The sequence below is a fragment of the Scyliorhinus torazame genome, chromosome 12, assembly GCF_047496885.1.
Source record: "Scyliorhinus torazame isolate Kashiwa2021f chromosome 12, sScyTor2.1, whole genome shotgun sequence".
Classification (NCBI taxonomy): Eukaryota; Metazoa; Chordata; class Chondrichthyes; order Carcharhiniformes; family Scyliorhinidae; genus Scyliorhinus; species Scyliorhinus torazame.
This window is the reverse complement of record NC_092718.1, coordinates 64,664,350-64,688,453: the sequence shown is the minus strand read 5'-3', so window position 1 is coordinate 64,688,453 and position 24,104 is coordinate 64,664,350. Positions and strand designations below refer to the sequence as shown.

General features: G+C 46.3%; 1 protein-coding gene across 1 annotated transcript in view; it reads left to right on the top strand.

Moving 5' to 3' along the window:
* Window positions 1-24,104, top strand: part of adamts17 (ADAM metallopeptidase with thrombospondin type 1 motif, 17) — a 654,840-nt gene that overhangs the window by 291,846 nt on the left and 338,890 nt on the right. Inside the window, exon 9 of the mRNA XM_072468796.1 lies at window positions 15,793-15,933. Within this exon, the coding sequence (XP_072324897.1) occupies window positions 15,793-15,933 (141 nt within the window). The remainder of the gene's footprint in view (window positions 1-15,792; window positions 15,934-24,104) is intronic.

Genomic DNA, 24,104 nt, shown 5'->3' with positions numbered 1-24,104 from the left:
TTACTAGTCAGACCAGTTACATTTTCCTCCAAATCATTTATATATACTACGAACAGCAAAGGTCCCAGCACTGATCCGTGCGGAACACCACTAGTCACAGCCCTCCAATCAGAAAAGTACCCTTCCATTGCTACTCTCTGCCTTCTATGACTGAGCCAGTTCTGTATCCATCTTGCCAGTTCACCCCTGATCCCGTGTGACTTCACCTTTTGTATCAGTCTGCCATGAGGGACCTTGTCAAAGGCCTTACTGAAGTCCATATAGACAACATCCACTGCCCTACCTGCATCAATCATCTTTGTGACCTCTTCGAAAAACTCTATCAAGTTTGTGAGACACGACCTCCCCTTCAGAAAGCCGTGCTGCTTCTTGCTAATATGTCCATTTGCTTCCAAATGGGAGTAGATCCTGCCTCAAAGAATTCTCTCCAGTAATTTCCCTATCACTGACATAAGGCTCACCGGCCTATAGTTCCCTGGATTATCCTTGCTACCATTCGTAAACAAAGGAACAACATTGGCTATTCTCCAGTCTTCTGGGACATCACCTGAAGACAGTGAGGATCCAAAGATTTCTGTCAAGGCCTCAGCAATTTCCTCTCTTGCCTCCTTCAGTATTTTGGGGTAGATCCCATCAGGCCCTGGGGACTTATTTACCTTAATATTTTTTAAGACGCCCAACACCTCGTCTTTTTGGATCTCAATGTGACCCAGGCTATCTACACACTCTTCTCCAGAGTCAACCTACACCAATTCCTTCTCTTTGGTGAATACTGATGCAAAGTATTCATTTAGTACCTCGCCCATTTACTCTGGCTCCACACATAGATTCCCTCCCCTGTCCTTCAGTGGGCCAACCCTTTCCTTGGCTACTCTCTTGCTTTTTATGTACGTGTAAAAAGCCTTGGGATTTTCCTTAACCCTATTTGCCAATGACTTTTCGTGACCCCTTTTAGCCCTCCTGACTCCTTGCTTAAGTTCCTTCCTACTTTGCTTATATTCCACACAGGCTTCGTCTGTTCCCAGCCTCCTAGCCCTGACAAATGCCTCCTTTTTCTTTTTGACGAGGCCTATAATATCTCTCGTTATCCAAGGTTCCCGAAATTTGCCGTATTTATCCTTCTTCCACACAGGAACATGCCGGTCCTGAATTCCTTTCAACTGACATTTGAAAGCCTCCCACATGTCAGATGTTGGTCTACCCTCAAACATCCACCCCCAATCTAGGTTCTTCATTTCCTGCCTAATATTGTTATAATTAGCCTTTCCCCAATTTAGCACATTCACCCTAGGACCACTCTTACCCTTGTCCACCAGCACTTTAAAACTTACTGAATTGTGGTCACTGTTCCCGAAATGCTCCCCGACTGAATCTTCTACCACCTGGCTGGGCTCATTCCCCAATACCAGGTCCAGTACAGCCCCTTCCCTAGTTGGACTATCTACATATTGTTTTAAGAAGCCCTCCTGGATGCTCCTTACAAACTCTGCGCTGTCCAAGCCCTTAGCACTAAGTGAGTCCCAGTCGATGGGGCAGCATGGAAGCATTGTGGATAGCATATTTGCTTCACAGCTCCAGGGTCCCAGGTTCGATTCCGACTTGGGTCACTGTCTGTGCGGAGTCTGTACATCCTCCCCGTGTGTGCGTGGGTTTCCTCTGGGTACTCCGGTTTCCTCCCACAGTCCAAAGATGTGCAGGTTAGGTGGATTGGCTATGATAAATTGCCTTTAGTGTCCAAAATTGCCCTTAGTGTTGGGTGGGGTTACTGGGTTATGGGGATAGGGTGGTGGTGTTGACCTTGGGTGGGGTGCTCTTTCCAAGAGCCGGTGCAGACTCGCTGGGCCGAATGGCCTCCTTCTGCACTGTAAATTCTATGATAATCGATGATGATAATATTGGGGAAGTTGAAGTCTCCCATCGCAACAACCCTGTTGCTTTTACTCCTTTCCAAAATCTGTCTACTTATCTGCTCCTCTATCTCCCGCTGGCTGTTGAGCGGCCTGTAGTAAACCCCCAACATTGTGACTGCACCCTTCTTATTCCTGATCTCTACCCATATAGCCTCGCTGCCCTCTGAGGTGTCCTCCCGTAGTGCAGCTGTGATATTCTCCCTAACCAGTAGTGCAACTCCGCCACCCCTTTTACGTCCCCCTCTATCCCACCTGAAACATCTAAATCCTGGAAAGTTTAACTGCCAATCCTGTCCTTCCCTCAACCACATCTCTGTAATGGCAACAACATCATAGTTCCAATTACTAATCCAAGCTCTAAGTTCATCTGCCTTACCCGTTATACTTCTTGCATTAAAACATATGCACTTCAGGCCACCAGACCCGCTGTTTTCAGCAACATCTCCCTGTCTGCTCTTCCTCAGAGCCATACTGGCCCTATTCCCTAGTTCTTCCTCAATGTTTTCACCTTCTGACCTATTGCTCCGGTACCCACCCCCCCTGCCAGACTAGTTTAAACCCTCCCGTGTGACACTAGCAAACCTCGCGGCCAGGATATTTATGCCTCCCCAGTTTAGATGCAATCTGTCCTTCTTATACAGGTCACACCTGCCCCGGAAGAGCTCCCAGTGTTCCAGATAATGGAAACCCTCCTTCCTACACCAGCTGTTTAGCCACATGTTTAGCTGCTCTATCTTCCTATTTCTAGCCTCACTGGCATGTGGCACAGGGAGTAATCCCGAGATTACAACCCTAGAGGTCCTGTCTTTTAACTTTCTGCCTAGCTCCCTGAACTCCTGCTGCATGACCTCATGCCCCTTCCTGCCTATGTCGTTAGTACCAATATGTACAATGACCTCTGCCTGTTTGCCCTCCCCCTTCAGGATGCCCGCTACCCTTTCTGAGACATCCTGGACTCCGGCACCAGGGAGGCAACATGCCATTCGTGAGTCTCTTTCACGTCCACAGAAGCACGTATCTGTGCCCCTGACTATAGAGTCCCCTATGAATATTGCTCTTCTGCGCTTTGACCCTCCCTGCCAAACATCAGATCCAGCCATGGTGCCACTGCTCTGGCTGCTGCTGTTTTCCCCTGATAGGCTATTCCCCTCAACAGTATCCAAAGCGGTATACCTGTTCGAGAGGGGGCCAACCATAGGGGATTCCAGCACTGACTGCCTGCCCCTTCTGGTGGTCACCCATTTCTCTGCCTGCACCTTGGGTGTGACCACGTCTCTATAACTCCTATCTATGACGCTTTCCGCCACCTGCATGCTCCGAAGTGCATCCAATTGTTGCTCCAACCGGACCACGCTGTCTATGAGGAGCTGCCATTAGTTACACTTGCTGCAGATGTAGTCGACCGGAACGCTGGAAGCGTCACAGATCTGCCACATCTCACAGTTGGAGCACTGCACCCTGTTTGAAATATTGTGAGCAGTTTTGGACTCCGTATCGAAGAAAAGATGTGCTGGCCTTGGAGGGGGTCCAGAAACGTACAGAATACTAAGAGGCCTAGATAGAGTGGATGTGGAGAAGATGTTTCCACAAGTAGGAGAGATTAGAACCCAAGGGCACAGCCTTAGACTGAAGGGACGATCCTTTAAAACTGAGAGGAGGAGGAATTTCTTCAGCCAGAGGTTGGTGAATTGGTGGAGCATATTGCCAAAGAAGGCTGTTGAGGCCAAGTCACGAGTTTCTTTATGACAGAGATAAATAGGTTCTTGATTAATTAGCAGATCGGACGTTACGGGGAGAAGGCAAGATAATGGGGTGAGAAGCATATCAGCCATGATTGAATGATGAAGCATACTTGATGGGCCAAGTGGCCTAAGTCTGCTCCTCTATATTATGTCTTTAGTCTTGAGCCTGCCCCGCCGTCCACCTGGAGCACAGCTGATATTCTGTCTTTACGCCATTTTCTTGCACTATCTCCTTCTCCCTTGATGCCATTGGTATCTAGAAATCTACTGGTCTCTATCTTGAATATACACAATGACTGAGTCTCCATAGCCCTCTGGGGTAGAGAATTCCAAAGGTTCACCATCCTCGCCCGGCCTGGAGAAATATCCTTTCTACATCTATCCTGTCTCGGCCCTTAAGAATCTTCTAAGTGTCAATGAGAACACACCTCATCCTAAACTCTAATTTTGTGTCATTTGCAAATTTGTAAATATTACATTTGTCCCGCATCCAGATCATTGATGCAGATTGTGAATAGCTGGGGTCCAAGTACTGACCCTTGCGGTACCCAACCAGGCACAGCCTACCAACCTGAGAATGACTCATTTATTAGTATTTCTGTCTGTTAACCAATCTTTAATCCATTCCGGTATATTGTACCTTATCCCATGTACACTAATTTGCTTACTAACCTCCATGTGGGATCTTATCAAAAGCCTTCTGAAAATTCAAATACACCACATCCAATAGTCTAGGAACATCCTCAAAAAAGGTCCAACTGCTTTGTCAAACATGAATTCCCTTTCATAAGTCCATGTTGACTCTGTCCAATCATATCATTATTTTTAAGTGTCCAGTTGTCGCATCTTTTATGTTAGATTCTAGCATTTTCTCTCCTACTGATGTCAAGCTAACAGACCTGTAGTTCCCTCATTTTCTCTCATACTGGGAATACATTTACCACCTTCCAATCTGCAGGACTGTTCCACAATATATAGAGTTTTGAAAGATAACTGCCAATGCATCCACTATCTGTACAGCTGCCTCCTTCAGCGTTCTGGGATGTAGATAATCGGACGCCAGGGATTTAGCAACTCTCTCTCTCCTCCCCCCCCCCCCCCCCCGGCCCCACCCACGTGCTCACACACACACTGAGGAGGATCGGAGGATCATAGCAAGAGACTCCACAATTTTCCAACATTCCTCCCTTCAACAACATAGGATGCATCCTATCCGGACGTGTTCCTTTTTTTTCTCTGAGCCTTCCAACCATTCTAATACTTTCTCTTTATCTAATCTTATCCTTCCATTTTTCTCCGCCATGATATTTGCTGCATCCACTCCTTTGGTGAAGACAGATGCAAAGTGCTTATTTAGTACTTCAGCCATGCTCTCTGCCTCCACAAGAATATTCCACCCGCCCAGGTGTGTTCAGAGGCAGGAGGCGGGGAATCCGTAAATTTACATTTCCTGCCCTCCCCAACCTGGATACAATTTTTTTTTCCGGATGGGAAACCCATCGTTTCCCCTGTAAAGATCCTTATGTGGCCAGTTCAGGGCCGTTTCCTGCCCCGCCTCAAATTTTAGGCTGGCGGGTGCCAGTTGGATCAGGGTGTCAAACAGAAAAAGTCTTCACCCTCAATCTTGGGTCAATCAAAGGGACCCCTAAGATTTGGGCATCCTCCCTTTAGAGACCTGGGATCTCCTGCACTCCCTTTATCTATGGTCTACTCCCCGACACCGAGCTTGTGCCCTCCCTGCAAGGGGGGCATCCCCCACCCTCCCCTCTTGGAGTACCCGGCATTTACCCAAAGTGTAGTCCTAGCACGTAGGCTCAGCGCAGCATTGTAGTACCTCTTCCGGCCACGGCAGAGCTGTCCCTGGAGGAACTGGAGAGCTGACGGCCAATGAGATTCGCTGACAGCTCTCCAAGGCGGGACTTCTGTCCAGGGGCGGACGGATGTCCCACCTGCTGTCGACCAACGCTCAGTTGGACGTGAAATGGCAGCAGATCTGTAGGAGTCGGTGGGGTCCCACCAACTCTCAGAATGATGGGCTCCAAGCGCTCGCCATCCTGAAAATCCTATGTGTATGGGATAAAAGACGTTTAGGTCCCCTACTGTGATTGGAAAGAAACCCATCAAACAGACTGAAGCGGGGGGGAAAGTAAATGCCAAAAATGTCATTTGGCTCTCTCTCTGATAGCAAAATTTCCAAAACTGGAAAGTAAAACCTCAAAACCCACTAACCCTTAATCATTCAGAGGTTTGTATCATTCTGGGACATGGCCTTTCCAACAATTAATCCTCCAGTTATATCGTATAGCTTGTGAAATTCAGAAAATGAATTTTCAGCATGCAGGATCTTCAAATGAGTTAATCCCTATTGCTTAAAGCAACATTTTTAATAACACACTGTGTGTGCTGGGAATGATTAAACTTTCTGCATTTGGTATTCAAGCACAGTCTATTTTTCCCGTTCAGAAATACATTTTGTCTGGTTTTGGTACAGCTGAGACTACTAATCCACTTTTGCGCGTATCTCTGTAGAGTAGTTTGTACTTTTGCACTGTCTCGCTTGGATTTCATTGTGAAAGCCAAAATGATTTTTAGCCTAGTTTCAGTGAGTAGAAAGCAACTGGGAGAGGGGCAGCTAAGAAAACCGATCTAACATTACATACAATATTTCTATTTTACAAATGGATACCAGATGGAGGCACTGCCTCAAATAGCATGCTTTAAACAGATTACCACATGTTTAAATTAATAGTCACAGTGGATTGTCAGTGGTCTGCTTTTATTGGACCCGTTATATCACAATTATATGTGTTCCCCACTAAGTCCTCAGGAATATGCAAGTGGCTAGTGCACAAACAAAATACATGTCTATTTCACACCAATTTCCCTGTGGATCACATTGACCCAGCCAATGGGTTTGTGGCCTGCTGGCTGAGCTTTTCCTATTCCTGCCATATCCTACTTTGCAGTTGTTTCAGACCGCAGACTGGCTGTTCAGGTTGGTTTTGCTTCAGTTAACCTGCCCAATTGGAAAGAAAGAAGAGAGCCTCACATTTCTGTGGCATCTTTTGTGACTTCAGAGCAGCCCAAATGTTCTTTTAAAGTTTTGTAATGTGGAAACGTGGTCACCAATTTGTGCACAGCAAAGCTACACAAACACCGTAGGTGATCTATTTTAGTGATGTTAGTTGAGGGGCAAATGTTGACCCGGGGGAATTGTCATGCTCTTAAAAATTCAATTTTCTACCTCTGCTGGAGAGGACCTGGTTTAAAATATAACCCAAAAGACAAAACCTTGCACAGTGCAGCACTCCCTCAGTGTGTGTCAGTCTCGAGTTTGTGCTCAGGTTTCTGGAGTGGGGATTGAATCCACAACCTGCTGCCTCAATGGTACAAGTGCTACAAATGGTGCCACAGCTGAAAAAGGCGTAGCCGTGCATTCAGGGAAAACTCCCAACATGTGAGCTATCTTCACATTTCAGAGCCGCTGAACGTAGGAGATTGAGGAGGGGGTTTTGTGCTCCTATTTGCACCGGACATGAATGGCAATGGAAACACAAACCGTGAGAGAGGCCCAAACCGGTCAGAAGCTAGAAATCTTGCGGAGAGTAACACACCTCCTGACTCCCCAAAGCCTGTCCACCACCTACAAGGCACAAGTCAGAAGTGTGATGGAAAAGTCCCAACTTCCCTGGATGAGTGCATAACTCTCAAGAAGCTCGACAACCATCCAGGACAAAGCAGCTCGCTTGATTAGCACCTCTTTCACAAACCTCCTTAGGTAGCACCTTACAGGCAAAATTAATCCACGCATCGCAAAAGGTGCAACTGTTAGGGCAGCACGGTGGCACAGTGGGTTAGCCCTGCTGCCTCACACCGCCAAGGTCCCAGGTTCGATCCCGGCTCTGGGTCACTGTCTGTGTGGAGTTTGCACATTCTCCCCATGTTTGTGTGGGGTTTCGTCCCCACAACCCAGGATTGGCCATGCTAAATTGCCCCTTAATTGGAAAAAATGAATTGGATACTCTAAATTTATTTTTTAAAAAATAAACAAAAAAAAAGAAAAAAGACAATGATGCAACTGTTATGTCCAAATTAAATAAAAGTGTGGAATAATAGAAACATGACTGAGAACACCAAACTGTGAGTCTACCAAGCCTCCCTCTTCAGTGCACTCCGCTGCAGCAGTGAGGCCTTAACAACATACGTTAGCAAGGGAAATGGCTGAACGGTTTCCACTTTTGCTATGTCAGATATATCATTAACATTTCTTGATAGAACAAGGTCACCAACTCATGGAAGGTACTGATTTGTTCAGTATGCACTCATTGCCAAGCCAATGAAGTCTATGCTGGCTTTGTCGCGTTCATTGGATGGATGCAACTGTAGATCCAGAGACCTTCCCTCCAGTGAATTGGCCACTGGGTCATAACCTCCTTGGCATCCATGCCTCCACGACAAGGACACATACAAACACGGTGGATATTGACATTGGCAACTGGGAGACAGTTGTGACCTCATTGGAAGGGGCGAGGAAAAGCAAAGCTCAGCTGGTTGAGAATAAAGCCCAAAGAAAACAGACTGGCAAATTCTGCGTTACCTTAGCCCACCTGCAGGAAAGGCAGCAGTGACTGTCATGCCAGAGGACAAGGAATAGGAGCTGGACCCTTTGAGCTTGCTATCTCATTCTATACGATCATGACTGATCTTGGGTTTCAACCCCACTTTTCCACCCGCTCCCCATATCCCTTGATTCCCTGAGAGACCAAAAATCTCTCTCCTAACCATAAATGTGTTCAACAATGGAGCATCCACAACCCTCTGAGGTAGAGAATTCCAAACATTCACAGCCCTTTGAGTGAAGACATTTCTCCTCATATCAGCCCTAAATGATTGGTCCCTAATCTTGGGAGTGTGTCCCCATGTTTCTGATTACCTGACCAGCGGAAACAATCTCTATGTCCACCGTAATAAGCCCCTTCAGAATCTTGTATGTTTCAATGAGATTGCCTCTCAAAGGCAATCCCAGAGAATATAGACCCAATTTATTCAGCCTCTCATTGTTGGACAGCTCCCTCATCCCAGGGACCAATCTAGTGAACCTTCGCTGTACCGCCTCCAATGCAAGTGTATTCTTTCTTAAATGTGGAGACCAAAACTGCACCCAGTACTCCTGATGGGGTTGCATCAAAAATTGTACCAAGACTTCTTTATTCTTATACTTCAAACTACTTTCAGTAAAGGTCAGCATGCCATTTGCCTTCTGGCATGGGAGTGTCCCTTTAAGAAAGGTTTTTGTTTTATCACATGGCTTCAGTGATGTCATTTTGTGGGTGGAGGTGGGCTGCGGCTCTGTGAGCTGTTTTTACTTTCTCTTTCAGATTTGACTGCTGTGGACTCGGGGAGAAAGAAGTGTTTTGTTCTTGTCTTTCTATTTTCATTTTAAATATCTGTTCCAGTAAAAAAAAACATTGATTATAGTTACCCGTTTTGATAATTTAAAAGATATAGTTTGCTTTCCGGAAGGATTTAAACCTGCTGGTGAAACGGGGTCAGAATCTCAGGAAAAGCCAGTCTCATTCAAATGAGAATGCAGAATGCTGGGCCATGAAATGGGGGAATGAAAAGGGGTTTTTGGTTCATGGGATTTTGTTTTTGAATTGGAACAGTTGAGGGGGAATTCATTAAGTGGTCTACATAGATTACTGTAGCTGTGGGGTATCTTTATGTTTGTAATTGATAAAAATTATTCTTGCTGTGTGTTTATATAAATGTTAACTAAGTTCTTATAATACAGCTTGTTTGATTAAAGTGTCTGGGAAGACTGTTGAATCACCTCAAGTGAAGGCTCTTGTGCTCATCCGAGCCAAATTCAACAAAATATTATTGGTCAGGTGAACTCCATAATACAGTTTGGAGTTTTTAAACCTGGCCCATAACACTTCCTAATTGCTTGCTATACTTGCATGCTAACTTTCTGTGTTCTTTATATGAATACACCCAAATCTCTTTGAATATCAACACTAATAGGTTTCACAACTTAAAAAAAAATTCTGGTTTTCTATTCTTATGACCAAAGTGAATAACTTCATACTTCCCCACATTATGCTCCATCTGATATTTTGTTCCCACTCGCTTAACCTGTCTATATCTGTTTGCAACTCTATGTCCTCCCCACAGCTTACTTTCCCATCTAGCTTTGCATGATCAGCAAACTTATATACCTTACTCTGTCTCTTCACCAAAGTCATGAATATAGATTGTAAATAGCTGTGATCCCAGCACTCTACTATTCACTGCCCACCAACTTGAAAAAGCCCTATTTATGCCACCTCCGTTTTCTCTCCGTTGGCCAATCCTCTATCTATGCTAATATATTATCGCCAACTCCGTGAGCCCTTATTTTGTCTATTAGCCTTTGTTTGGCACCTTATCGAATGTCTTTTGGAAATCCAGGTATACTACATTACTGGTTTCTCTTTAACGACCTATTAGTTACATCCTCAAAAAAACTCATACATTTTTCAAACAGGATTTCCCTTTAGTCAAAACCATGTTGACTTTTTCTAATCATAGTATGCTTTTAATCAGAGTGAGGCTCCTGAGCCACACCAGGTGATGTTTAACACAGAGTTGACCATTGCGGTGCAAACCATCGTCTCATGAAGCAGAGGGTGACCAATGACATTGTAATCCAAGAAAATAGGATATGGTACCATTAGATCATTGCCAATATCCAATCAGAAATCGGAGACCCTCCACACCAAGCATTTGTGCAGCTCTATTGGATATCAATGGAGTGTGGTAATCCGCTCTTGTAAAAGGTGTAACTGATAGTCTCAATGGCCGAGATCTTCCCGTTGTTCATGCCGGTGGATCTTCCGATCCCTCCGAGAGTGCACCCCTGCCGTAGGTTTCCCGGCGGCGTGGGATCTATTCAATGACAGCAGTGGGACCAGAAGATCTCGCCGCCCAATGGCAGGCCTCCTCCCGCCGTCGAGTAACATGCCATGGGGAGGCCAGAGAATCTCGCCCAAGGCGACTAACCAGCTTGGCCTAGGTGTAGCACTCTCATTACTGAAACTAGAAATCTCTGGGTCCCAACTGTACTCCAGGATCTATACTGACACTTTAACAAAGCCCTTTTGGAGGTGCTGAATTTGAGTTACATTCGCACTCAAGTTCTATCTGCCTATTGAAGTGGAAAGATCATGGCACTTTTTGAAGAATATTTATCCCTCCATAAACTCAACCAGTAAAAGCTTAGCTGGTTATTGATCTCATTGCCCTTTGTGGGACCTTGATGTGCACAAATTGCTTGCGGTGTTGATTTACACAACATTGGCTGCACTTCAGCAGAAATTCATTGACTCTGAGCTCCTTGGTAATCTTAAATCAAGACAGATATGAAATGACTTAGAAATGTAGCATATTCTTTATTGCTATAGCCCAATCTGCTTCCAGGCAGCTACCTGCTGGGAGTTGAAGATCGGTGAAGACAGGTATGATATGACTGAGAAATGTAACATATCCTTTATTGCTATAGCCCAATCTGCTACCTGCTGGGAGTTGAAGATCAATGAATGTACTGATGATTTCACTGAACATTTCCAATGCAGTATTGCCTGACTCCTCCCCTTGATCATTCAATAGGGGTTGTCATTTGCAACCCCATTCTCAGCTTCACGACTGAACGTTATGGTGATATGACAAAGGGATACGTTTACATTGTCTTTTCTTGAACTCCTGTGACCAGTATTATTAAAGATCCAATCTGTGGTATTTGTTCTACTTTTATTTGTAAAATAATCTACAATTCAATTTTTATTACAAGTTTTAAAAATTCAGAAGTGCTCTGATTTACAGGAGCAAATTGTACACCTTAGTCCCATTAATGAAGACCAGTCTCGCTTGGGAGAGGATTTCAGACTTTCAGACATGGAGGTATTGGTGTCTTGGTTTATGCCCTTGCAGGATTCAAATAATGTTTATTGGGAAACATGGCCTCCATTCTGTGCCAGTAACACAGTGGTTAGCACTGTTGCTTCACAGCGGTTAGCACTGTTGCTTCACAGCACCAGATTCCCAGGTTCGATTCCCGGCTTGGGTCACTGTCTGTGCGGAGTCTGCACGTTCTCCCCATGTCTGCGTGGGTTTCCTTCGGGTGCTCCGGTTTCCTACCTCAAGTCCCGAAAGACGTGCTTGTTAGGTGAATTGGACATTCTGAATTCTCCCTTTGTGTACCTGAACAGGCGCTGGAGTGTGGCGACTAGGAGCTTTTCACAGTAACCTAATTGCAGTGTTAATGTAAGCCTACTTGTGACACTAAAGATTATTATTATTAACATACCAAACTGCAGTGAGTTCACGACCATTCAATATGTTTCTTGTGGTAACAGGAGGAGGGGCTTTGGTCGTAGGAGAGGGGCTTGCTAGACCAGTGATAATTCTGCCTGTTCTTGAAGTAGTACCACGGAAACCTCATTGTCTATTCAAATAGGCAGATCGAACTGTGGTGGATTCAGGTGCCAGACTCTTTAAGACAGCACAGCAGAGGAGGGTCACCTGGCTCCGGGGACTGAGAGCGGTTCATCACCCCAGAGGGTGGAATCCCCTCTCGGGCAGAACACATCGGGGAGCCATGTAGTAAAGATGTAAAGGCTGGTGCAGCAGCTCCGTGCTTCTCCAGGGCAGCGAGGCCAGTGGTCCCTGTCCCATTGTTCCCTGTTATCAATAAACTCTGTTGACACAAAGAGCCTCCGCCTCATTGCTGTCGAGCCACCACAGGAACCTTGATAAGTATCTGAGCTGAAGCATGACACCCCCGGCAGTACAACTGTTCCTCAGTACCCCGTGTTGCCCTGAGGTGTCAGCCTGGAGTAAGTGCTCCATTCGCATGTTGTTCAGGCTTGCTCTAAGGATCAAACACTTTGAGCTTTCTGTTCAGGAAATGTCAAACTCGAGCATTGCTTCAAAATGATCTGCATGTGTGGTGCTTTCGGGAAGTGCTGTTGAAATTCTGGCACTGAACTTCAATCCTGCTTATTGTGACATGATGAAAATCATTTTTTGGTTGTAAGACTGCTGGGTGAAGTTACTACTGGTTATCTTGTTTTTACATATTTGCTTTCATTTTAAATGAAAATATTTGCTACATGAGTGAGGTTGAGATCGCCAGTAATTTGTCAGACTCTGAGATAAACTCCCAGCAGGACATGGAGCGAATGATTGCTTCCCAAGGTGTGATTTTCCATGTGATCTTTATTACTCCTGTCTGGTTAATCTTTGCCGTGGAGAATTTGGTGTCGCATTTCACGTCGCCCTGTACAGCTCTTTGGCAATGTGTAAATGGGGGAGGGAAGAGGATATGAAGGGCTCAACGTCCTAGGGACTCTGCTCCAGGCTCAGGTGTCTCAGAGAGAGACCCTTACCACTTACAGATACACATGCAGACCCCATGTACAGATTGCAGGGACTGCGCCATCTGACTGTTTCAAGGTGGTCACATCACTGGAATTTGAGGGTGGCTCCACGTGATAGGACAATTGGGAAGCTATTATATGTAGTTACAGATGGCAGCAATGACTCACAGGTTTAACCTAATAGACCTGAGCCAAGATGAAGTATACAGATGGCGAATTTATAAGATTCATTGTTTGGAAGGTAACTAACATTTCTCTCGCGTGAAAAATACACAGCCGCACGATTTGCAATAATGAAAATACTGCTAAGTCAGGTCTTCCTGGTTGGAGGCTACAAGAGCCAAGGGGAGATGGTCCTCAATGGATTCAGTGGAGTATGAGCTATTTTTTCAATGTGAGGCACATTCTGATTGGTAATGGATTCTATCTGAGTTCACTATCTTTGGCTGTCAAGGTTACAGAGCATTTTATGAGCCCAGCAGGGGCTGTAAGTGAGTATAGGTTCAGCCATTGAGTGTGCAAAGAACAGAAATCCTGGGGGCAACCTTTGTTCTCTGCTCAATGATCCCGATTGGTATATGGGCGATGGGTCACCTATGGCTCCCCATATTGCAGACTTGAAATCTTGGAGCATAATCCTTAAGAGGGCTGGGCCCTGTCTCATTTTCTGATCAACTTTGTGAGGAATGGTTTAGCAAAGCTCTGAGGTTTAATTAATACAAGTTAAGGTAAATCGAGCGCAATGTGAAAATAAGTATGTTCTATTCTATTCATGAACACATTGAATAAAAGCTCATTTTCTTTTTGCTTTCATGTTTGAAGAGTCATTCCATTTGTTGTATATAGGCCAGGTTCTGCCAATCAATGGCGATGTTGCTCCCTGGACTATCGCAAGATGTTTCACTTGAGGCAGAGGGTGAAGGACCAACATTCAATGTTCTGGTTAACTTCCTTCCTGCACACTGAAGGCTCCTTACTGCCCACAGCAGATCCGCCACTCGAGTCACTGTGACATTAACCTCAGTGGTTCTCAGCTGGGCTACTGGGCAAGGTGTTGACTCGACATGAAACATCAGCCCCCTGAGGTGAGCAGACCAAGACTTCATCTCCCGCCAGGTGTGTCTATGTGTCATCAGAGTAAATTGTTGTCAGAAATGAACAAGAACGCTCTAGTCACAGCAAGGGCTGCTCAGTGTGCACACGTTCATGTGGGAATCGGAGCCACAGATAAGATTGTGTTTCTGCTGTATGTAACTTAAACCAGATGTTTTCCAGATTTACTGGCTAGCATTTTAAAGCTGTGGTATAGTAAATCAGACACTAATTACAGTTTAGACTTTCTAATGGTAGATTTCAGGAAAACAATGACAGATAGTTATGTGGCACATCTGCCAGTTGTGAGATTTGGACAAGTTGTTATGGGTTTTTGCTCCCTTACTTACTCTCTCTCTCTCTTCTCTCTCTCTCTCTCTCTCTCTCTCTCCCCCCCCCCCCCCCCCACCACAATTCCCTGCACGTTTTCTCTCACTCCATGACCCTTTTCTGCTCTGCCCCTTGACTGTTTCTTTCTCTGCCCTTCTCCTATTCTCTATTCCACCCACCCTCCGTCTCCTCCTCTCCTGCTCTCTGTTTTCCCCTACCTCCTCTGCCTTTTTTGCCTCACCCGCTCCTTCCCTTTCAACTCCTCCTCTCATCCTCCCCCCTCTCTTCTTCCTCCTCACCCTTCCCCTTGGTTTCTTTTCCCCTCTCTCTTCTCCCCCTCTCTCTTCTTCCCCTGACTCCTCCGCACCCTGTCTCCTCTACACCTCTCTCTGTCCCCCCCACCTCTCTCTGTCCCCCCACCTCTCTCTGCCACCCCACCTCTCTCTGCCACCCCACCTCTCTCTGTTCGCCCACCTCTCTCTGCCCCCCCCACCTCTCTCTGTCCCCGCACCTCTCTCTGCCCCCCCCACCTCTCTCTGCTCCCCCACCTCTCTCTGCTCCCCCACCTCTCTCTGCTCCCCCACCTCTCTCTGCTCCCCCACCTCTCTCTGCCCCCCCACCTCTCTCTGCCACCCCACCTCTCTCTGTTCCCCCACCTCTCTCTGCTCCCCCACCTCTCTCTGCTCCCCCACCTCTCTCTGCCCCCCCACCTCTCTCTGCCACCCCACCTCTCTCTGTTCCCCCACCTCTCTCTGTTCCCCCACCTCTCTCTGCCCCCCACCTCTCTCTGTTTGCCCACCTCTCTCTGGCCCCCCCACCTCTCTCTGTCCCCGCACCTCTCTCTGCCCCCCCCCACCTTTCTCTGCTCCCCCACCTCTCTCTGCCCCCCCACCTCTCTCTGTCCCCCCACCTCTCTCTGTCCCCCCACCTCTCTCTGTCCCCCCACCTCTCTCTGTCCCCCCACCTCTCTCTGCTCCCCCACCTCTCTCTGCTCCCCCACCTCTCTCTGCTCCCCCACCTCTCTCTGCCCCCCCACCTCTCTCTGTTCGCCCACCTCTCTCTGTTTCCCCCCCCCCCTTCTTGTCTGCCCACTTCTCTGTCCGTCCACTTCTCTGTCCGTCCATTACCCCTGTCCATCTTCCCTCCCCACCCCCCCACCCCCACCCCCCCAACCGGGTCAATCCTCCTCCCTCCTGCTTTCTCCTCCTCGCTGCCCCCCCCCTCCCTCACCACTTCTCCTGTTCTCTCCTCCCTGTTCTCTCCTACCTATCCCTTGCACACTCGATTTCGCTTGGACAGCATGGGCATGAGCCACGACGCTGATCATTCCTTGTGTGCCGAACACTTCCACATCATGTCCGGTGAATGGGTCAAAGGAAAGAACCCAAGTGATCTGTCTTGGTCTACCTGCAGCCATGACGACCTGGAGAATTTTCTGAGGTAAGACTTCGTTTAAATGCTAACTTTTCCTCAGTAGAATACTTCTGAAGGTAAGTTTTCTTCCAATGCAAACTAGTCTGTGTGAACTAGCTGTCCACTGCCATAATAACATCATCAGCATCCGGGAGTCTTGTACAACTCCAGTGGAATATTTTAAGAGATTTACGTCCCAGCACGTCACTTGTGATCACTGATTTCACTTTTTTGGGGGGCTGGTGGCAGCTATAGCTCTCACAGGGTATGAGCAAAGTTGGGTGGATGGAGTTCAGGCACGATCTGACATGATCTAATCAAACACCAGAGCAGGCTCCAGGGGGTGAATGACCTACTCCAGTTCCTATGATATTTGAAACTACAGTGAGACAAACTAAAATCGGCCCCTTTATATCTTACTTTTTAATCAGACAAACCCAGGACAAGTTCACAATCTATAAAAGTCAAAAATTCTGAGCACTTTAACACTGTGTGACTAAAGTTCATTTATATTTACTATGAAGGTGTGAAATGGATTTTTAGTGGCATTGGCTGACTGCGGTTTAACATCAAATTCCTCCTCAAATATATAACCAGAAATAAGTCAGCTACAGAATAAGGCAGGTTTGTAACATTACGCAGTGAAATTATTCTTGTCACGCTCTGCAGGAAATAATCCATTTGCTGAGTACAAGTGGAAGCTTTGATCTGAGAGGAAATTCCACTGGGAAAGAGAGGTGGGTGGGGGGTGATTAGTGCAGTAGAGAAATGCAGTATTTGTTCTGTTGATTGAACCGATTGAACACACCTTGGTAGTTAGCAGTAAATGCTGGACTTGGGTTCGCAAGGCCAAGAATTGAGGGAGAATCCATTTTAAGAAAAAAACTGCCTTCGTCTCAGCAGATGTTTTCCTGACTCTCAAAGTAGCCACACCCATAACATCTCTACATTGCAGAAGGAGGCCATTCGGCCCATCAAGCTTGCACTGGCCCCATAAAACAGCACCCGGAGGAAACCCACATAGACACGGGCAGAATGTGCAAACTCCACGCAGGCAGTCACCCAAGGTCATATTTGAACCTGGGTGCCTGGTGCTGTGCAGCAGTAGTGCTAATCCAGGGATGGCGGGACTGTCATATGAGGAGAGATTGACTAGGTTGAGATTGTTCTCGCTGGAGTTCAGAAGAATGTGGGGGGATCTCATGGAGACTTATAAAATTCTAACAGGACTAGACAGGGTAGATGCAGGGAAGATGTTACTAATGATGGGTGTGTCCAGAACCAGGGGTCACAGTCTGAGGATTCAGGGTAAACCATTTCGGACAGAGATAAGGAGACACTCTTCACACAAAGAGTGGTGAGCCTGGGGAATTCATTACCACAGGAAGTAGTTGATGCTAAAACTTTGAATTTTTCAAGAGGCGCTGGATATAGCACTTGGGGAGAATGGGATCAAAGGGTGTGGGGAGAAAGCAGGATTAGGCTATTGAGTTGGATGATCAGCCATGATCGTGGTGAATGGCGGATCAGGCTCGAAGGGCCAAAAGGCCTCCTCCTGCTCCTATCTTCTATGTATCTATGAATCATTGTGTCACTGTGCCGCCCATGTCTCCCACTCCATTTATAGCACCTACTTGGAGCACATTCATAAACAGATTGTCTACCATTCAGATCCACAAAGGAGACTGCTGGAATAAAAGCACAACATGCTGGATAAACCCAGCAGGACTGGCAGCACCAGAGCTAGCCAATGGAATAATCAGTAGATTATAGCATTTACCCCAGTAAAGTGTTCCTAAAAGACTTCTCGGACCAACTCAAAGGTTACAAGCACAAAGCCAAACTACTGGTTCTGTGTAATTCGTCCATCATTCCACGATAGCCAATGCAGGCAACCCTAGTAAATGGGCAATGTGGCCTCATACATGCAGCCAGAAATTGCCCAGCTTTTAACGCTATACGCAAGGCTTGTGACACCAGAGGACACTGGAAGCGCCAATGCAGAAAGAGAAGGCTGGAATGTTCAATGTTACAAGAAACCACAACCAGAGGCCAGACAGGCACAACATTCCAATCAATTAAGTGCATGTAACAGACCATTCAAATAAGTATTGAAATGTCTAGCCAAACTACACAGTCAGATAATGAGGATAACCAGACCATCAAAAGACAGAATGAGCAGATACCCAGCATGGTGAATATCGAAGAATAGGTTGGCATAGTGGCACCAACAGAAGCCTTTTCCACCATCCAGATTATATGCCCACAGATGCAGGATGTGCAGGACCTATATGCACAGCTGGATATCAGTGCAGATGCAAATATCCTTCCACTTCGCACAGTGAAATATTTTGTATCCAGTCGTGGTAATTGATGATTCAGTCAAGCACTGCGAAACTCACTGTGCACAATGTCTCTGAGATTATGTCCCTGGTTTCCATTATGCTCATGCGTCACTACAAGAACTCACGAGTCACACTAGCTGTGTTACGTTGTCATCATCACAGGCCCAGTGATCACAGGCCTACTGGTATGCAAGCACCTGTACTTGGTTACCAACCAGACAATGGTGAAAGTTACAGACCACAAGGTGCACCATTGGAAACATGGTGCGTAAACTGGGAGAGGACCACCTAACTCCTCAATGGAGAAGACCACCTAACTCTTCAACAGAGAAGACCACCTAACCTTTCAATGGAGATCATCAGCCAACAGTCTACATGACATATTTTGAATATGTGCACCCTTTCAAACTTCATTGTACTGTGGAACCAATGCAGCATTACTGTTCAGCAGACAAGTGAAGATACCTCTACCTAGACATCACTCGTCGATACTCCCAAGAGTACAAGATGCATTAATCAAGAAAGAGGGGAAGATGAGAGATGCCCTTGACCGGAAAGTGCGCAATGAATTATCCAGCCTGAGCGTTGGACAAGACGTTTGAGTTTAACACCGAACTGGTGGCATATGGAATACAGCAGAAATGATCAGCGAACACCAAGTGGCATGGCAGGATGATGAAACATGCTAAATCCGAACAATGGGCGAGATTCTCCGTTTGGGAGATTATGGACTGAATTCTCCGCCGTGGGGATTATCCATTTTGCTGGCAGCCCGGGGTTTTTCCGATGGTGTGGGACTGTCCCACAATGGGAAACCCCATTGACCAGCCAGCAAAACGGAGAATGCCGCCGGCGGAGAATTCAGTCCATAGTTTCCCAAACGGAGAATCTCGCCCATTGTTCGGATTTAGCATCTATTTCATCATCTTGTCATGACACTTGGTGTTTGCACTTGATACGATTCTGGGCCAAATGCTGGTTACCAACCAGACACTGGTGAAGGTTACAGACCACAAGGAGCACCATTGGAAACTCGGCCTATGTTCTCCCACCGGCGGTGAATTGCAACTGATTTGCACTCCTGCTGGTAGCGCAGTTCAGGAAATGATTCCCAATCCCTTATCATGCAAATGTATGCATGGTAAGGATTACAAAAGATTCCCAAGGGAATCCCGCTATTGGGCTGCCATTTTTAGCGAGCAGCTCGATAGTGAGGTCCTGCGACTGCCCATCGCCCCCCCCCTCCCGCATCACAATTAATCTCCCCACCCACCCCCTTGCATCACAATTCAGCCCCCCACCCACAGATGTTCTGGGTTCCTCCTTAGTCCAAGCACAGGGGTGACCCGACCGCCCCCATGAGACCCCCTAAATAAAGAGACCCCCCCCCCCCCCGAGACCCCCTAATTAAAGGGACCTCAGAAAAGCCCCTGAAAAGAGACCCCTATCTGGAAGCATGTTGTAAGATGCAACAACCTTCTAAAAACATACAACATTCTCCAGTCAAGATCATTGTGCCTAAATCTGGGCAGATAAGCAAACCACTGATACGTTTCAGAGATTAGTAAATTGAACTTCAATTATTTAAGATATAATAAAAATAAACTTTGTTGTCACAAGTAGGCTTACATTAACACTACAATGAAGTTACTGTGAAAGCCCCTAGTCACCACATTGGCGCCTGTTCGGGTACACAGGGGGAGAATTCAGAATATCCAAATTTCCTAACAGCATGCCTTTCAGGACTTGTTGGAGGAAACCGGAGTTCCCGGAGGAAACCCATTGAGACACAAGGAAAATGTGCAGACTCTGCACAGACAGTGATCCAAGCCGGGAATTGGACCTGGGACCCTGGCGCTGTGAAGCAACACTCCACTGTGTTACCGTGATATAAAGGGAATATGGGGATATGTCAGGAAAATGTTGTTGAGCTGTAATATAGGCTATGATCTATTTGATGGCAGAGTAGGTTCAAGGGGCCAAATGGCCTACTCTCATTCCTATTTCCCATGTTTCTATTTTCTTATAATGGTATATTTAGACATTATTTTCTTTTCTTTCATGTAATAGTTTGATTCTTTCAGGGTAAACCTCTGGACTAGGAAATGTGGGATGTTGTGATGTGATGTTCATGTACCTTTAAGTTGGTGTATCTTAAACTGTTGTCAATCACTACCATTGAGGTAGGATTTGATGATGTAGCCCCATGACTCTCAACTCAGTCTGCAGCAGCAGCATTTGAGGTCAGATGGGAGTATATAGCCTCCCAATGAACATTGTATGGATGAATGAAAGTCGCCATAGTCCCTGATGACCATAGGCTGCTTTCCCCTTTGAGGAAGAGAGCTGACTGGTAGTGATTTTACCTGAGGATCGCCACACCTCAGATGAGGGGTAAGGTTGGGTGCTCAATAAATGTATTCTGGGGCGGCACGGTGGAGCAGTGGTTAGGACTGCTGCCTCACGGCGCTGAGGATCCGGGCTCGATCCCTGCCCCGGACCACTGTCCATGTGGAGTTTGCACGTTCTCCCCGATCTGCGTGGGTCTCATCCCACAACCTAAAAATATGTGCCGAGTAAGTGGATTGACCACACTAAAATGCCCCTTAATTAGGAAAAAATTGGGTACTCCAAATTTACAAAAAAATAAAAAAAATAAATGTATTCTGAATTTATTGAACTTCGAAGTGGGTTAGTTAAAGCTTCATTAATTTTAATCTTGTTCTCTTTTAAGACTCTTGCTATGCATTGTCTGGGCCAGATGCTTTGTGTGTTAACTTTTATCAAAATTCAATATTTTTAAGTTAGAAGTAAATAAATTCTTGATTAGGGTGTAGAAGGTTATTGATCTTATTGAATGACGGAGTGGAGCCAAGTGGCCCTCTCCTGCTCCTAATTTGTATGTTCGTATGCAAATTGTGTTATAGGTCCAGACCAGATCCCAATTTTGATTAAGATCCCGGATTAAAATCCAACTATTTGCATTTGGTAAAACTGTGAGGGAATGTTGCTGCAGCACAGGGGTGATAACACTGATCAGTAGGAAGCTTTTATATTAAACCAAACTTCAATTTGAACACAGAACTACACACATTAGCATCAAAGGAATGGCTTTATAGTAAACAGTTATAATACCTTAACTTGCTTCCCGAAATTTGCTTCTACATTCAATTAAGCAACCCATATATTTCAAATACCACTTCTGTATACAGTTAACAATCAGGCTTTACTTGCTTATCTTGGTGCAGAGTCTATGGAAAGAGAAACTTGTTTATAGGACCAAGCTGAAAACCCTCTGCTCAGCTTTAGAGCCTTGGAAGCAAATCCTTTGTCCAGACAGACCTGGGCCCTCCCATTAGCTACACCAGTTGCACTCAAAGCATGCAGCATTCTTTTGTCTCTTGTTACAAGGTGTGCCATGATTTGTTTAGCCAGGCTCAAATTGTTAAAGCATTAGATTCGTGTTCTCTATTTGCATCCAGGTAAAATGGCTTTTAATATCTGTGAGCAAAACGCTGATTACCTCGCTTTTAATCACAGCTTTGGCAGACAAACTGGGCGGGATTCTCCGCCCTGCCACGCCACATTTCTGCCCCGACCCGCCGGCGGGATTATCCGTTACGTAGGCCAGTCAAATTGGTTTCCCATTGTGGGGCAACCCCACGCCATCGGGAAACCCCCGGGCGCCGGCGTAACGGAGAATCACGCCGGCGGAGAATCCCGGCCACTGTCTGTAAGCATTTTAACTGAGGTTTTAATAACATTACTGAAAAAATACAAACTATAAAGTATGACAGTTTCTAACATTCATCACAATTGTGACAGAATCATTTGTAGTTTCTTCTCCAAAGCTCAAACAGAGAAAGTGACAGCAATTTGCATTTATATAGCACCTTTAACATAGTAAAACATTTGAAGGCTCTTTGCAGGTGTGTTATCAAATAAAATTGACACCGAGCCAACATACGGAGTTACTTGGAAGTGATTGGTAATCCAGGCTGGTGAGTGGACCCCCTTCATCTTAGTGGGCCGCAAGATTTAAAATCAGCATGTTCACTAACTATTAAATAAGATTGAATGCATTTAATACACGCTGAATATCACCCATCACCCCTGTGCTCACTGGCCTACACTGGCCCTCAGACCAGCACTCCCTCAATTTTACGATGCTTATCCTTGGTTTACAAATTTCCTACAGCCCTACAATCACAGAATTTATTGTACAGAAGGCGGCCATTTGGCCCATCAAGTCTGCACTGGCCCTTGGAAAGAGCACTCAACTTCAGCCCGCGCCTCCACCCTTTTCCTGTAAACCCAGTAACGCAACCTAACCTTTTGGACACCTAACCTGCACATCTTTGGACTGTGGTAGGAAACAGGAGGACCCGGAGGAAACCCACACAGACACGGGAAGAAAGTGCATCTCCACACAGTCACCTGAGGCCGGAATTGAACCAGGATGCCTGGAGCTGTGAGGCAGCCGTGCTAACCACTGTGCCACCGTGCCACCCCAACCAATCAACACTTGGAGTATAGTGTTCAATTCTGGTCGCCACACTACCAGAAGGATGTGGAGGCTTTAGAGAGGGTGCAGAAGAGATTTACCAGAATGATGCCTGGTATGGAGGGCATTAGCTATGAGGAGCGGTTGAATAAACTCGATTTGTTCTCACTGGAACGAAGGAGGTTGAGGGGAGACCTGATAGAGGTATACAAAATTATGAGGGGCATAGACAGAGTGGATAGTCAGAGGCTTTTCCCCAGGGTAGAGGGGTCAATTACTAGGGAGCATAGGGGCAGGGTTTAGAGTAGATGTACGAGGCAAGTTTTTTACGCAGAGGGTAGTGGGTGCCTGGAACTCGCTACCGGAGGAGGTGGTGGAAGCAGGGACGATAGTGACATTTAAGGGGCATCTTGACAAATACATGAATAGGATGGGAATAGAGGGATACGGACCCAGGAAGTGTAGAAGATTGTAGTTTAGTCGGGCAGCATGGTCGGCACGGGCTTGGAGGGCCGAAGGGACTGTTCCTGTGCTGTACATTTCTTTGTTCTTTGTTGTTCTTATATCTGTCTCCCTTCAATTCTGGCCTCTTGTGAAGCCCCAGGTTTACCACTCCCATCATTGGTGACGATGCCTTCAGCTACCTGGACCTTAAGCCCTGGAATTCCTGACCTAACCCCCTCCACCTGTAGCCATCTCAGATGGTCACCTGCAAAGGACCATGGGAATTATGGTCAACCCAGGACTCAGACAGACTCAGAGCTTGTGTGTGTATTTGCAACCCAGATAGCTAGACGCGATCGAAACCCCAGCTCGTTTGCATTCTAATGGCCCATTTCCCCAGAACAAAAGGACTGTACTCAGGTGACCAATACAGATGCAGACTAACCGGCGCCACTCCCTTTGCTAAGAAAGCCCAAACAGCCAAGGTCAATGATCGCTCAGGACGCACCCAGCGATCAAGGCACCCGCCCTTTCTAGGCCAAAATTGAAGGCAGTGATCGAAGCCTATCGAATTATTGGGTCCAAAGCTAAGGACCACCCCAAAGAGTGCAAAATCCCAGAGGGATGAAAAGAGTCACAGCCATGTGTTCAGTCTCTCTTGGGTCCCAGCCTACGCCTAAAACCAAGTGTAGCATTACGACCATAAGACAAGTTCAAGACCAACGATCGCTACCAGACGGATGAGCCCAGCAGAAACGAAGCCACTTCTACCCAGCCACGCAAGATCCGGACAAAGGCCTTGTCCATCTGCAAAGAGACGGTTGCCCTGAAGTTAAGTATAGGTTATTGTAGTTGTTCGGTGTAGTTTAACTTGTCTTGATTTATGTTGCATGTCAAAGTAATCC